This window comes from Mauremys mutica, chromosome 1, assembly GCF_020497125.1.
Source record: "Mauremys mutica isolate MM-2020 ecotype Southern chromosome 1, ASM2049712v1, whole genome shotgun sequence".
In the NCBI taxonomy this organism is placed as follows: Eukaryota; Metazoa; Chordata; order Testudines; family Geoemydidae; genus Mauremys; species Mauremys mutica.
The window spans coordinates 152591479-152607816 of NC_059072.1; the positions used below are offsets into that span (position 1 = coordinate 152591479).

At 43.2% G+C, this 16338-nt stretch overlaps 1 protein-coding gene across 7 annotated transcripts in view; it reads left to right on the forward strand.

Moving 5' to 3' along the window:
• The first annotated feature begins 328 nt into the window (after nt 1-328).
• KPNA1 (karyopherin subunit alpha 1) overlaps nt 329-16338 on the forward strand; it is a 127563-nt gene continuing 111553 nt past the window's right edge. For 2 of the 7 annotated variants that reach the window (XM_045000841.1, XR_006575638.1), the window contains exons 1-3: nt 795-818; nt 14226-14367; nt 16183-16290. In XM_045000841.1, coding sequence (XP_044856776.1) covers nt 14239-14367; nt 16183-16290 — 237 coding nt within the window. In that variant the 5' untranslated portion in view covers nt 795-818; nt 14226-14238. Of the gene's footprint in view, nt 484-794; nt 819-854; nt 868-3254; nt 3324-14225; nt 14368-16182; nt 16291-16338 lie in introns of those variants that run through there. The other 5 variants (XM_045000835.1, XM_045000842.1, XM_045000847.1 and 2 more) reach the window with 4 other exon arrangements.

Consider the following 16338-nt stretch of genomic DNA (forward strand, 5'->3'; position numbering starts at 1 on the left):
GGACCCTGACGCACCCTGCGGGCGGGGGAGGAGTAGAACGAGCCGGCAGCGGCGGCGGCGGCCACCATCGGAAGATCAGACTCGAGACAATGACGCGGCCGAATCCCCGCGCGCTGCGCTCACGCGCCGCTAGCCCGACCCCCAGCGGCGCTTCCCGCCGCTGGCGCGCGGCCGCACAGAAGCGGCGCGCTGCATTCTGGGAAGCGAGTCCCCTCGCCCCGGACATTCCGTGCGGCCGCCTCGTGGGGCGGGGTTGGTTGGGACCCGAGCTCCGCAGCGGGCGGCCTGGGGACTCCCCACCCGGAAGGACTCTCTCTCCCAGGGGGCCGTGCGGCGGGGCCGGAAACTACGCGTAGGAAGGAGCGGACAGCCGCGCGCAAGCGCAGTGAACGCCGCTGCGGCCAGCTCGGGGCAGGCGGGAGGGAGGGGCGCCCGCGCGCCTCGGGCCCGAGAGGGGAGACCGCGGGCTGGGCCGGGCAGAAGGTAAGTGCGCGGGGGAGGCCGTTGGCCCGGAGGGCGGGGCGGGCACCGCGCCTGCCACCCGCTGGCGGGGCTGGAACGGGGGAGCGGCGGGCGCGCGAGGGGATCCCGGGGCGGGGCAGCCGTTGGGTGAGGCAGGGGGGAGCCCGGGAGCGGGGCCTGGGTGGGGGGGCTGGGAGCCTGAACCAAACTGCAAACCCAGCAGAGGATGGGAACCGCGTCCCCCCCAGCGCGCTATGGGCGGGGCGGGGCGGGGGGTGATGAGGGGAACGACTCCACCCCATGTTGTAACCGGGCCCTGCTGTGATGGCCCGTGGGAACCAGCCGCTAAAGACTGGGTAGGCTGCCAGGGCTTAGGTACAGCCGCGCTAGTAACGGGTCTGTCAGGTGGGACGTGTGTGTGGTGCCATAATAAATGGGGGAGGCGATAGTTGAGGTTGCAGCAATATTCCCTGGTAAACTTTGTGTTTAGCTGCCACATAACTGTGGCTTGGGAAACCGTTAAGGATACAACATTAACAGATTTATATTTAAGTTTGAGAAGACTTTGCTAAATTTGAAGAAGGTTGCTCTAACTACTTTTCAGTTACAGGCCATTAGATTTTTTTACCATAGGGTTGGATACTGAAGGATGGGTTTCAATTCCTTGCTGCCATTTAATTCCAAACCCCAGTTTTTCACTTTAAAATTGTTTACTTTAACTTTGAAAAGCTGAATTATTTTAGTGAAGGAAATTGACTAAATGCTTTTTCAGATTAAAATTTGCAACTTTTTTTAAAATGGAATATGTAAAAAAAAATGTTTTGGTCCATATATCTGGTGACATGTTCAAACTCTACTTTCTAGATTGATAAGGAAAAATAGCCACCATAACTGTCTCACACTAGGGTGGTTTGGAGGATTACGCACCTAGCAAAAGAGTCCACCACATTCATAATTCACATTTCAAAGTTAAGTTTGAGTTGAGTTTCAGAGCTCACCACATAGAAACACAAGGTTGCATGGAGAATTTTAAGCACAACCGATAAAGTGCATTGAATGAATTCGGGAACTCTAAGATGAAAAGATAAGTGTATGCCATAGAGTGGAAATATTTGGCTCAGTATTCTGCAGATTTCACAGCACGTACAGGAGGATTGGGGTCAGTAGTCTCCCTTTCTTTGCTAAAACTTCAGTTTCCTGGCAACTTTCATAATGAGCAGCACTTCTCTTGCTTTGGTCATTGTTGTTAATCATGGGAAGCACCTTAGGAAGTTAGACATTGGGAGGCTGCAGTAGCAGGACCCATAATACCATAGAAGAAGCAGCCTCGAGTTGAGTATCTCCCCAGAGGTGGATATCTTCATTCTTGCCATATATTTTCATAAAGATTCATTAATAGCTCCATTTCCTAATGGAAAGCAATAGCCATCTCTGGGGATTAAGGGGAGCATCTGTTTTCCATTTATTTAGACCTAGTATCTTTTTCTTATTCCAGCAAATTATTTCTATTACCAATCCTGTTTAATATGAAGTGCCTTTTCTTTCCACTATCTACATGTCTTCCATTTGTATTTTGTTGTTACTGCTCTCTTTGTAGATGTGTTCATGCTCAACCATGCATATTAAGTGGTGTCTGCTACAGACCACCAAATCACGATAGGGAACCAGGATGAGCGCCTCCTTATGCACCTATCTATAATGTGCAGGAAATAAAAACTGTCTGATTATGGGGGTCTTGAATTTGAGTGACATATAGTGGAGTCTCATGCTGCCAGTAGTAGCATATCCTTGGAGTTTCTAAACCAGGGGTCGGCAACCTTTCAGAAGCGGATTGCCAAGTCTTCATTTATTCACTCTAATTTAAGGTTTGGCATGCCAGTAATACATTTTAATGTTTTTAGAAGGTCTCTTTCTATAAGTCTATAATATATAACTAAACTATTGTTGTATGTAAAGTAAAGAAGATTTTTAAAATGTTTAAAAAGCCTCATTTAAAATTAAATTAAAATGCAGAGGCCCCTGGACTGGTGGGCAGGACCTGGGCAGTGTGAGTGCCGCTGAAAATCAGCTCGTGTGCCACAGGTTGCCTACCCCTGTTTTAAACATTATAGATGACAATTTTCTAACTAAAAAAGTGTTGCAGCCAACAGGGTGGAATTCTTTATTGGACCTTGTCTTACAGTGCTGGAATACTGTGTCCAGTTCTGTTGTCAACATTTCAAGAAGGATGTTGATAAATTGGAGAGGGTTCAGAGAAGTGCCACGAGAATGATTAAAGAATTAGAAAATTGTCTTATAGTGATAGACTCAAGGAGCTCAATCTATTTAGCTTAACAAAGAGAGGGATAAGGGGTGACTTGATTACTTTCTATAAGTACCTGCATGAGTAACAAATATTTAATGATGGGCTCTTCAGTCTAGCAGAGAAAGCTATAACAGGATCAAATGGCTGGAAGTTGAAGTTTGACCAATTCAGACAGGGAATAAAGCATACATTAACAATAAAGGTAATTAGCCATTGGAACAACTTTCCAAAGGTTGTGCTAGATTCTCCATCAGTGACAATTTTAAAATCAAGATTGTGTGTTTTTCTAAAAGCTCTTTTCTATGAATGATTTTTAGGAAGTCTTATTGCTTTTGTTATACAAGAGGTAAGACTAGACACTATATGGTCACAATGGTCCCTTCTGGCCTTGGAATCTATGAACTCTGTTTGGGTGGTCTTGTCTATTGAGCTCTGTTGTTTTTTCTTAGATAACTGAGAGATTGTCTACATTGGCCCACCGTTCAGACTATTTGGGGTGTGAATGGCGGTGCACACCAAACTCCTGCACTGTAACTTCCCTGTGTGGAAGCTGCAGGTACGAACAAAAAGGTTCCTAGTTTGCGTTAATGTAGTCCTTGGCAAAAAGTTTAGTTAACACAGAGATAAGGATGCCTGGTGATAGCTCATGCCCTTTCAGAATGTCGAGTTCAGCAAAACTCAGACTTCTGAAAACCAGGAAATAGAGTCTTAACTCTATTTCTATTAACATACAGTCTTAACTCTCCCCTCTTTGAATGATGCCCCACAATGCCCATATCACACAGTCTAGCATTCTGCCTTTTCACTGAAATGGACAGGTGCCACCTGCATTAGACCTGTGCTCAAACACTAAGCCTACTTCCCCGACAGAATACCACACTTGTAAAATTTAATAACCACTTCATACCCTTTTACGACTTCTTCATATTTGCACCCAGGTTACCACTTAGCTCTTTGCTGTCCCCTGCTCATCATTAAATCCACAGACTTCTCTCATATCATACCTCTCTACTGACAATATCCATTTCAAGATGACTCCAGTGCCCTGCTACTGACATACCCTTCACAATTCTGTATTGAAATGATCCAGACTGGAACCTCGAGGTATACAAGCACTTCTTTCTTTTGATAACATGCTGGGGCAGGAGGGAGAGCCTTGGATCCTGATTTCCTCATAACACAATCACAGCTCTTCCAAGCTGCTTCAACTTACTTCTCCATCGTTCAGTTCAGCTACACGTAACGCAGTGAATGTAGCTGGAATGCATGCAAATAACTCCAAGTGGGTATTGCCAGCTCCAGGGTGGGTAAGTTAAGATTGTGTGGGTGTTTATTTTAACGCTGTATTTCCTGGTTTTCAGAAGTCTGTTATGCTGAACTTGGTGTTCTGAAAGGACATGCACTATCAGTGGGCCACCATAACTCTGCATTAATGAAGCTTTTTCTATTTAATGTAAATAGCTAAGCCCTCCACTAGGATATTATGTGCAGTTCTAGTTGCCCCAGCTGTAAAAGATATAATAGAAATAGAAGTGGGTCCAGAGACAGATGAGTAGTGACTGATGAGATTGAGACTGCTTAGAAGGAAGACTAGTTAAAAGGAATATGATAAAGGAATATAAAATTGGGTGGCCATATTTACCCTTTGACAAAATACAAGAAAAAGGTGGAATTCAATGAAATTGAAAAGCAACACATTTAAAATTGAGATAGAGGGAAATACTTATTTACACAATAATATTCTTATAGAACTTGGAGTCACAAGAGAGGGAGACCAAGCACGTTGTAAGATTCAAATAATAGGATTAGATATATATTCAGAATAAGATTGTCATGGAAGTCATGGTTTCTGTGACTTTGAGAGACCTCTGTGACATTTTCTGCTTCAGCCCTGAGGTGATGGGGCTGGAGTTGTCAGTCGTCAGGGACCCTGGAGCTGTCTGGTGATGGTGGGGGGGCTTGAGGCATGGTGGGAGTGCTGACCCCTTCTCCCTGTTTCCCCTGCCCCCCAGCTTTCTTCTCCCAGCTCAGGCTTCAGTCATCCCTCGTCAGCTCCTTCCCTACCCATTATTTTTAGTAAAAGTCAGACAGGTGACTTCTGTGAATTTTTGTTTATGTCGGTGACTTTTACCTGAAAGTAACTGTGACAAAGTCTTAACCTTAACATTTATAGAGAGGTTTATACAGATTGTTTATATTTATCTATGTTTTTAAGTATGCCCTGAATGTAAGGAGATTTTGCTGACTTCTAACTGCTAAGTGTTCTCCTATGAGCAGATTATTTTATGATTGTCTTTCCCTTTCCTCTGAAACACCTGATACTGACCAGTACCAGAGACAAGATATTGACTAGGTGGATCCCTGGTCAGTCCTGGTATTGGAATTCCTATGTTCCTGTTACCAAACACTGGTTAGATGTTTCAGTCAAAGGTCAGTACTACTCCTTTTAGTGGCTTATTGCTACATCAGTGAATATACTTCCTGAATTTTTTTTCCCATTCAGAAAAGCTCAGCATGAAGCTGAGACACTGGCTATAGCTGGTGGAGTTAGCAGGCTCTAGCTGGGTATGGATACACAATGAATCACTTCTGAAACAGCTTCTTGTCAATGCATAAGACCTTGCTAATTCAAGAGATTGGGAGCGTCCCAGATTCATTAATTCCAAGGCCAAAAGGGACCACTGTGGTCATATAGTCTGACCTGTATAACACAGGCGATGGAACTTCTCCAAAATAATTCCTAGAGCATATCTTTCAGATTTAGAAATTGCCCGCAATGGAGAATCCACCACGGCACTGTGAATTGTTCCAATGGTTAATTACTCTCTCTGTTAAATATTTAAGCCCTCTTATTTCCAGTGTATTTCTGAATTTGTCTAGCTTCAACTTCCAGCCACTGGATTGTGTTCTACCATTCTTTACTAGGAAGGCAGCAGTTGTTCACCTCTCTATTGCAGAATATTCTTTCAATTCTTCTGAGTATTGAATCTTTAACAAGGATTGTCTGTCTTCCTTGGATAGCTGGAGAATTCTTTGTGGGCAAGCTTGATTTTCTTACAAATTGGGCTGAGCTGCCATCTATGTATGTGTCCTGTACATCCCTCTGTTCCCTTGGACCTGCTGGATCTTGAGAGTTATCTTCCAGAGTTTTCACATTGAATACCTGGTATTGATTTGAAATTTCTAGCTTTGTGGAATTCCTTCTAGTCCTCTTCTCTTTGGTAGCCACAGCCTGTCCATCCTCTTCTGTCTCCAACTGGGTAGAAAGCTGCTGTGACTTCCTGCCTCCGGTGGTTACCAAACCACCAGGCCTCTGTCTGATTTCCTTTCTCTCTGATTTCTGGGTGGTCAGCTCCATTCTTCCTTGAACTTGGGGTACTGTTTTTTTCCTCAACCTGACTGTCTAGGAACTCCTCAGGTTGATTCTCAGTAGCATGTCAATTTGCCCCTCCAATACAAGAATCTTTTCCTCCAGCACATCCACCAGCTTGCACTTCATACATATGAAATCTTTTCTGTCTTCAGGCAGGAAAGAAAACACGGCGCATCCATTGCAGGTTACCTCCACTGGCCATTTTGATATCACTGCTAGTGCTAAACCTGGAAGGAAAGCACCACTCATCAAGCACAGAGTCTGCTGCTGCACCCTCTGAAACTCCTATTAGCTGCTTCTGTTCACAACTCTCTTTTTCCATGCCTCTACCTACATGTACGCTGGTAACAGGCATAAATGAAGTGATGCATCTTTTTCCACTAAAAAAATCAAGAGACCTGCCTACACAAACATTTTAGAGCTCAGAGCCATATGCTTGGTGTGCAGGGCTTTCCTACCCTTTCTTCATGTCTCAACAATGAAGTTACTGACAGACAACATCACAGTGATACACTACATCAGCAGGTGGGAGTAAGATCTTTTCCCATCTGCCAAGAAGCCATATATCAGTGGGAGTGGTGCATCTGACATCTCATCACACCTGCAGTTTTCCATCTGCCCAGTTTCCAGAACATCCTAGAAGATTACATCAGGAAGAATTTTTCCAAAAACCATGTGAGGTCTTTCAAGGACTCAGTTTTGCAGAGGTTCTTTTATGTATAGGGACTACCAAAAGTAGAACTTCTTGCACATGTCACAACACCTATCAGAGGGGGCACAGTGCCAGATTCCCTGATGGGCACATTCCTTATCCCATGGACACAGATTAATGTATGCCTATCCACTTATATCTTGCTACCCAGAGTACTAAGGGAACTGAGGCAAGATGCAGGTTGCATGATCGTGGTTTGATATGCAGATCTGCTGAATCTCAGTGCAACCATTGATCACCTTACCCATTCTACCTGACAGTCTCCCAGATCCTGCACCCAGACCCAGAAACCCTGCACCTGACATCCTGAATTGTTTGAATCCCAGCTGAGGTTCAGAACATTCTCCTCCAGACAGGAAACCTTTGATTAGACATATCTACAGAGCTAAATGGAGAAGTTCACTGTCTGGACATTTCAGCCCATTTTCTCCACTGGCAGTACCAGCCTCAGTATTTATAGACTATATCTTCTAGCCTGTAAGCAGTGGAGATTTTCTGTCAGTTCAGTAAGAGTCCACCTGGCAGCAATATCTGCAAATCACCCTCTTATTCAGGGCCAAACAGTGTTTTTTAACCTTACAGTAGCAAAATTCATGAAGAGACCCCTCCCCCAATTAGGGAGCCCCTTGTTTCTGGGACCTTAATATAATTCTAGTTGGATTGATGGGACCTCTGGGAGCTCTTGCTCCCTTTATCACTTACCAATTAAAAAAAGCTTTTTTGTTGGCCATTAAATCAACTAAGAGAGTGTAATGGATTTACAGAGGCACTGTCTCCTAGCAGTCAGGCCTAGTGTTTGAAGCAGAGATCACCATTGGATGTAGGGTCAGGACTGGGCCAAGGGTGGCATCTGAATCGAGATCTGGTGTCAAAGCTGATCAGAGTCTGTAGACAAACCAGAATCAGTACATAGCTGGAGTCTAGGTGCAAGCCAGGGGTCAAAGCTTAGTGGTCAGAGTCTAGGGACAAGCCATGTCAGTACTGTAACTGGAGTCCAGATACAGGCCAAAGGTCAAATCTGGGTAGTCCGAGGATCCGGGGAGGGTCAGAAAGTGGAAGCAAGGCTGGGGCTTGTCAGTAACAGGACTGGAGCGAGGTCAGAGTAGGGCAAGGACAAGCCTGTAACAGGGCTCAGGCAGGGCTGGGACAGGAACAGGAATGGGATCAAGAGCAGACTGGGAGTCTCAAGAGTCTGATATGTTGCAAGGCAGCAGGAGGGTTTGGCCAGGTAGTGCTGTTGCACAGACTGATCTGCAGCTCTGGCAGGGTTGGGGAGATACCTGAGCCTGGGGGTCATCTGACTCAGGTTTGGCTCAGGGTTAGGCTGCTGCCACATGCATGCAAGCTCTGTTGGAAGGGTAAGTCAGTGCAGCTGGGTTGTTGCTGCATGTTTAAGTGATGATTCACTGCAGCTCTGTTGGAGGGGCACCTGTGTGAGCAGTCCTGGTTTGGCTGCGGGGTTGCCTGACATAGCCTTTAATGTGCTGGACCCCAGTGGTCCATACTCTTCTGAGAGGGCAGGCATGTGGCCTCAACAACTCTGAGATTGGGGCTTGGGGCTCCAGTACTCCTGTTTTCCCACCATGAGGAATGCCACTCAGGAAGTATTTACAGTGCTACAGGGCAGCCTTTTCAAAGCAAGTAGCATTCATTAGTCATCTGGAATATACTACACAAGAAAGCCCTTAGTTTAGCATGGAATAGACGTGCTTAAGATCAAGTCCATATTGATAGAAGTAATGGTTTTGTCATGCCTTGAGTTTGTGGTCCATCTGTACTCTTTCTGTCCCTGTCTCTCTCCCCTTGTATTCTCGGCAGCACACTTGAAACACTGTCTGTTCACACCCTTGGGCCTTTGTTCTTCAAACTCAGCCATGCTGTGTTCATATGTCCAGCCTGTTTGGACTTCTCTGTAGTTGAGTGTTAATGGCTTGGTCCTTGGCTCTTTCATTGTTGACACAAGATCTTTTGTACATGTGTATAGACTCAGTTTTTGTTAAGTCATTTGGGTTGGACCCAGACAGCTGATGTGACTCAAACCCTTAGCCTTTACATCCGGGAAGGATAATAACTTTTCTACCAACGAGTAGCAATATAAAATTGGTAGGGACCCTGAGTTATTTATTTTATATCTATCTAGCTCATAAAATATTACAGGAAGCTAACATGTTCATCATAAAAGATAGGTGAAAAGCAAGGTCTCATGGTTGGTTCCACATACCTGGTGTTTCACAAGGACAGGGTTACTCTTGGATCTTATCCAAAGTCCTGCTTCAGTTTGTTTCAGAATTCCATATAAATCAGTCCAATCTCCTCCTGGTTTGCTCTCCCAATCCGTATTCTAATCTGGGGGAAGTGAGGCTTCACATGGCAGGTGTAGTAAGAGCATTATCATTTTATTTAGATAACCTAGGTGCGTTCCTGAAAGATTTTATGCTATTTGTAGTATTTGCCAAAAGACTTAAGGGAAAACATATATCCTTTCAGACGTTATCCAAATGAGTTTCTGATTGCATAAATTCTCGTTAGCTAGCTAAGAAAGATCTCCCTGGTCATATTAAGGAATGCATTTCAGTATGGCTGGGCAGCTTCTGCTGCCGGTTTGGATAAAATCCCCTGTAAAACATCTACATGGACCTTGAGCCGCACAATTAGCACTCGCTATTCCCTAGTGCAGGCTTCCAGATTGGATGCTAATTTCGATAGAGCTGTCCTGCGAGCACTATTCAAGTAGGACATCTCTTACCTCTGAGCAATTAGGCAACTGCTTATTAGTCACCAAGAGTGGAATCTGTGTGGACAGTATATTTCAAAGATTCAGTTACTGTAGAGTAAGTATCCATTCTTTGCTGTCAGCACCGCCAACTACAGTGCTCTGGGTAAACTTGATCCAAGCAGTTGAAGACTTCTTCGACAATTTGGTTTGGAAATCATTGCCACTGAAATTGTAAAGAGGGGAGGTTCAGTGGAAAAGGAACAGGAAAGAGTAGAAACTAAAGAACAGACACCTGTGACCTACAGAGGAAAGAGAACCAGGAGGCATTCAACCGGGCTAGTAATATCTAATTGCTACCAGGCATTTAGCAAGGCACTTGCAGAGAATGTCTCTGAATGTTCATGCAGAGGAACAGAACAGTGAGTTACTAGAGACAGTGAGTGAGAGTAGCTACTTGCTTTGTACTACAAGGATGTGCAAGAGAGTTATCTCAACCATTTAAAGAAGTCCCATAGTCCTTATCAGCATATGAAGTGGCCAGAGATTTCAGTAAGGGATGCAAGGACAGCAGAATGGTGTGCTACCCCCCAGTGAAGATCCAAGATGTAACTGCAAGATTGGATGGGATTCTGAAGTCAGCTGGCAAGTCTCCATTGATTCATAGAGTTTTTAAGACTGAAAAGGATCATTAGATCATCTAGTCTGATGTCCTGTGTATCTCAGGCCATTTGATTTTATTCTGTAACTGCTGTGTTGAGCCCAATCATTTGTTTTGTTAAAGCATATTCCAGAAAGGCATATTTTTCATATGGCATCAAGAGATGGATAATCCACCATTTGGGTAGTTTGTTCCAATGATTAATCACCCTCACCGTTTGAAATTAGGCATGAATTTTTAATTTGAATTTGTCTGGCTTCAGCTTCTAACCATATTTTGCTTTTTTTGTGCTAGATTAAGGAGCCGTTTTAGTATCAGTATTTTCTCCCTGTGCAGGTACTTGTACACAGTAATGAAATCACCTGTTGATTTTTTTTTTTTGAGACGCTAAATAGAGTTTAACTTTAAGACTTGTTCTCTACCCTAGAATAACTTTTGTGGCTCTTTGGAGAGATTCCAAGCGCAGAAGGGACCTTTGTGATCATCTTGTCCAATCTCTTGTGTAACACAGGCCATAGACAACCCCAAACTAATTCGTTTTGGATTAGAGCATATCTTAAATGAATATTGGATTTCTTTTAATTTCCAGTGATGGAAAATACACCATGACACTGGGTAAATTGTTACAATGATTAATTACACTCACTTTTAAGAATTCACACCCTATATTCAGTCTGAATTTTTCTAGCTTCAACTTTCAGTCATAGTACCTTTATCTGCTACATTGAAGAGACCATTATCAAATATTTATTCCCCAGGTAGGTACTTACAGACTATGATCAAATCACTCCTTATCCTTCTCTTGGTTAAGTTAAATCAATGGTTTTGTCCTTTTTAAATTTTTGAACCCCCTAAAAAATTTCAGTTGGAGGTGCAGACCTCTTTGGAAATCTTGGACATAGTCTGTGGACCTCAGGTTGAAAACCACTGTTCTATGGTAACAACAGCCTTTCACAGACCCCTTAGACATAGGCCTGGTCTACACTGGTGGGGGGGGGAAGAGAATCGATTTAAGTTAAGCAACTTCAGCTACATGAATAACGGAGCTGAAGTCGACGTACTTACACCTACTCACCGCAGTGTCTTCACTGTGGTGAGTCGACTGCTGCCACTCCCCCATCGACTCTGCCTGCGCCTCTCGCAGTGGTGGAGTACAGGAGTCAATGGGAGAGCGCTCGGGGGTCGATTGCTGCCCACCAATCCGGCGGGTAATGTAGACATATCCATAGTCTGCAGACCCCCAGAGGTCTGCTGACCACAGGTTGAAAGCCACTGAGCTAAATAGACTGAGCTCCTTGAGTCTGTTACTATATGGTATGCTTTCTAATACTTTAATCATACTTATGGCTCTTTTCTGCACCAAAACTTGACTTTGGTGGGGCTCAAACCCACAACCTTTGAATTGCCCCGATTTCTCTAGTATTCCAGTGCACGATTCATTGTGCTACAGAGACAAGTACTCTGTGTCAGAATTTGCCAGCATGGAAATTTCAAAGATTTATTTTAATCCACATGGAGAATTTATTTACAAAATTGGTGAAGGAAAGAGATGTTTCCAAGGGTATCACAAGAAACCATGTAATTTAAAAAAAAAAGCATTTGGAAGTTTTATTCATATATTTAAGACTTCAGCATTTTGTATGGAAACAGTGTTGAAGTTTCTGAATGATGTGTTTGTGGAACTTGTATTTTAAAAAATTCCCTGAGGAATGTAAGCAGAGTGAGGTGGGAGTCTAGTCATTAATGGTTGTAAATTCAGGTTGTACGCTAAATTCAGTCCAATTTATGACTGACTAATCTTGAATACAGCAGCTCTGGGTGACATTTCTTAGTGAATATTTGTACCTTAATTGCACTCTGTCAGCCTGGAATTCACTCAGAATAATACATACAATGGGCCTGAAATGTCTCCAACATGTAAGCTGTCAGGGACAAACAGCTGAACCCAGATGCAGCTCATTGTCCTCAGCTGATTCAGCGAATGCACCTGGTCCCCTGATTGGCTGAAGACTCCAGCAGCCTGGGGTCTCTAGCCACTGAATAGCATTCCATGTCTGCAGCTGTGTGTCTGGTCCTGCACATGCTCTCAGCTCCTTCCTTGCTCCTGCCTCCAGCTACTTGTTCCAGGCTCCCACCTGTGGTTTTCTCCCCCCAGTTCCTAGTTTCCTGCCTCTGCTCTGGCTGATACTCTTAACCCTGACCTTTCACTTCTGATTCCTGGCTCTTGGCTCCAGTTTGCCTCCTGGACTTTGTAACTGGGCTTCTGATTTGGGCTGTGGCCACTAAGCCTAGTCACCCCTGCTCCAGCCAGTAGAACAGCCTCCTGCCGTGACCATTAGGCATAGCGACCCATGACCTGGTTGTTAACAGAAGCCACTTCTGGTCTCTGGAATTTGTTTAGCATCATTACCAAAAATATTACCAGGTGTTTTTCACTAGAGCCCCTTAAGTTACTGAGAGCTGCCTTAATCTATTTTTAATCAAGTTATGTTAACATCCTCATTGTTAACTGAAACAACCAAAGGTGAGAGTAGACTTACTACTGGCTGGATAATATTTGTTATGTGCTGAAGTGGAAAATGAACTTGGCTTGCACAGAGATGGAAGATTTTCAGAACCTACACATAACATTATACTCTTATTTCTCCATTTTAATTCAGTCAACATAAGATCACTCCACAGCCTGCAATATCTGTGCTTGTGAAACTTTTTGGATTTTGGGAACATATTTGCCACAACAGATTAGGTCACTGGACAATAACTGGCGCTTCAGAGAAGCTTTATAAGCTCCCTATAATAAGGGCCAGTGTAGTGTGTAACATGAGAACTAAATTCAGCAGCAAAGCCACCTGAATTCTGCAGTATAATGCTGTTGAAATCTGTGGCATACTGGAAATTTTGCATCTGTATGAGAGGCATAGAAACATTCAGAAAATGAGAATTTTATGTTTACCATCTCAAGATTTTAAGTGAAATGTTAGAGAGAACAGCAATGCAGATACAAGATCTGATTCACAGCACAATTTTTTAAATAGAGTCTCTCCACGGACTTCAGGATTTTGGGTCAGGCTCAGTAACCCCACAGTTCAGCAAATATATATGAAACTCCAATAAACAATGACCACCGCCAGACTGATACCATTACTATTGGTCTTCTCAATTACCCAAGAAGAGAAGATGTATATGTGCTTTGATATCATAAACTGTAAACTTCAAAGCTACTCACTGGTGTTTTAGTGAAAATACAGCTTTATTTCTTCCTAGCTTCTTTCCTACAAACTGTATCCCTAAAACTTCAGAGTGTAACAGACTGAGAGAAGGGAAAAGAGATGAAGTTCAGATGAAATTTGAAAAGTTGGAGAATTGATGAAATGGAGAGAAATGGGAAAGCTGCCTGAGAGAGCAAGGTTTACAGAAGAGAAGGCATTTGTGCTGTGAATGGGGAGATTCTGTAGAGACAGACAGATGTGACACAGAAATTAACGTTATGTTTTGTGTGGTTAGCTGGGGCAAGTTCTTTGGTTTTTAAAAAGGAGGGAGGACAAACTGTTTTTTTTAAACTGAGAGAAGAGAATTTCAAATAAACTATCTTTTTAATCCATTAACTGCTGTGTAATAGAGCTCTAAAATATTAGTACTGTTTTTTTAAGTAAGCAGCTACTAAAAAACGCAAATAAATTAGTCTTAAGTATCCACTTTAACCTGCACCCAAAAGTAAGACAATCCTGTATTTTAGTATTAGCCTGGAGTATTTCAGGCATCCCCTGTACTAGTACTTTCATGCTGTTGTGAGTCTGAGTGTGACATATGAAGTGTATGCAAGTCCTGTGAACTATTTCTGCCTTCATTTAATAGTCTCTCCTTCTCCCAGAAGCACTAGTCAGGGTGGGGACAATGCTTGGAGGTATAGCTAGCTACAGCAGTAATAAAGGAAGAACTGGAAGCAGTGTGTTCCTGAAAATAAATCTCTTGATATGACCCACCTCTCTTTAATTGCAGTATTCTAGAAATCATGACAACCTCAGGAAAAGAGAACTTCCGATTGAAGAGCTACAAGAACAAGTCTCTGAATCCTGATGAAATGCGTCGTAGGCGAGAGGAAGAGGGCCTTCAGCTACGGAAGCAGAAAAGGGAGGAACAGGTATTGCAGAACTCTTCTCTTGTAACTATAGCCAGTCCTCAAAAGAAGGCTTTTCTTGAAAATGTCTGCCCCCCTGGTTATCCCTGACCTGATAAATTCAGGCATGCTAGCATACCGGTGATTACAGAGCAGACTTCTTTGAGAGGAAACCAGTTGTCCTGGTGCCTACTTGCTCCTTGATCTACTGCGGGATTGTGGGATTTTAAGAAAAAGATGCAAAAAATTATGGGATACAGATGACATTATGGGTTGGAGACAGTTGCAAACTGGGAAGCTGATCGTATACTCCCAGTCACCCCTGCACAACTCGTTTCGGCCCCATCATGCATTGCCAGAACTTCCCAAAAGACAGTGCTCTAGATGCTGGCAAATTGCATGCTGGGATACCCACCCATGGTGCACACATTGCATCAGGAAAAGTGCTCCTGGTGAGTACAAGCACCGCTGACACAAGGCACCAAGTATGCGTGGGCACAAGTGATGTACTAACAGTTGCAGCTGTATGCTGCCATAACTTGAGTCGACATAAATTTGTAACATAGACAAGGCCTTAGATTAGTCAGATGAATAAAAGTTTAGAATGTAATCTGCCCGTCATAATGTGCTTATTTTCTTTTGCATTTGACTTTGTTTCTGGTCAGTTTCTGATGAGAGCAGTTTGTTCTTTTCTGTTACAGTTATGCTGTTGGGTTTGTTTCCCCAGCACCTTCAGGGGAAGAGGTGTGTTTAGACTTTTCTTACTAGGTTTTGTTAAATCCTTTTTAATCCACTACTAAGCTTTGGTTTTAAATTGAATTTGACTATTTCCTATAATCACTCAGAAGTCCATTGACTTACTTGATTCCAGTGTTCTTTTGGAACCACAACTTTTAGCAAATATATTTGTCTCAGTTCCTGAGTTAATTGCACCTCTGTCCCCCTTATGCTCTCCATGAGGGCATCCTTCTTAGTCTTGGGTCTGTAGTTCTTACCTTTCTTGGGCCAGAATTCCATGATCCTCTCCTTCCAGACTGGAGTTTAGGCTGCAAACTCAATTAACTGTGATCACCTCAGCAGTTCTGATTTCAGTTCAGCATTTGCAGTTGTGTTCTCCCAGGGGCATTGATCAACCAGCTGTCATAAATCAAAGTACTGTTTATTCCAAACAAAAGCATTTTAGAGAAAACATCTTAAAAACAAACAGATTATATGCATGCTTTGTTTACTAGATGACAATCCATCTTCCACATGGAGATTCTGGGAGATTTAAAGTGCTCCAGATCTTTTCCACAGGGCCTTTCTTTCTTGGTCAGAGTCTCATGTTAGTTCTTGGATCAAGTGTGAGTGAACAAGTTCTCTGATCAGGGCTGATATTTTATGAAAGTTCAAGTCCATTGTCTGTTAAGACCAGGCCATGTTAATCTGTGTGTTCTTTCCACCGAGGGGCGGGTGAAGCTTCATAATTCTTGTTACCTGTATTGATTCAGCATTAAGGTTTTGCTTTAATTACCCCTTAGTGCTTTTAGTTCCTGTAGAAAGCATCCTTGAGCTCACCCATTGAACCAGTAATACAATTGGTGGCAAGCCCATAAAAGTACATATATAATTTATAAATTTAACATAATGTCTTTGGATATTCTAGTGTTCCATAGCATTTGTCACATCTCAATATAATAGTCTTGGAATATTCCATGTGCACCTGTCACAACTTGTTTCTGCACAGTGATTAGGTTATCATGGGTGTCAGTGCTATTGCAGCTTAATGTGCTGTTCTGAACGTAAGCTAGCCTTGGTTTCTGTACTGCTGATACTAACTTCAGGTCTTTTTCTCTTCAGTTATTCAAGCGCAGAAATGTTGCTACAGCTGAGGAAGAAGCAGAGGAGGAAGTGATGTCAGATGGAGGTTTTCATGAAGCTCAACTGAACAACATGGAGATGACTTCTGTAAGTGAGCATGATGCTTTCAGAATTTCTGCATGCATATTCTCTCTC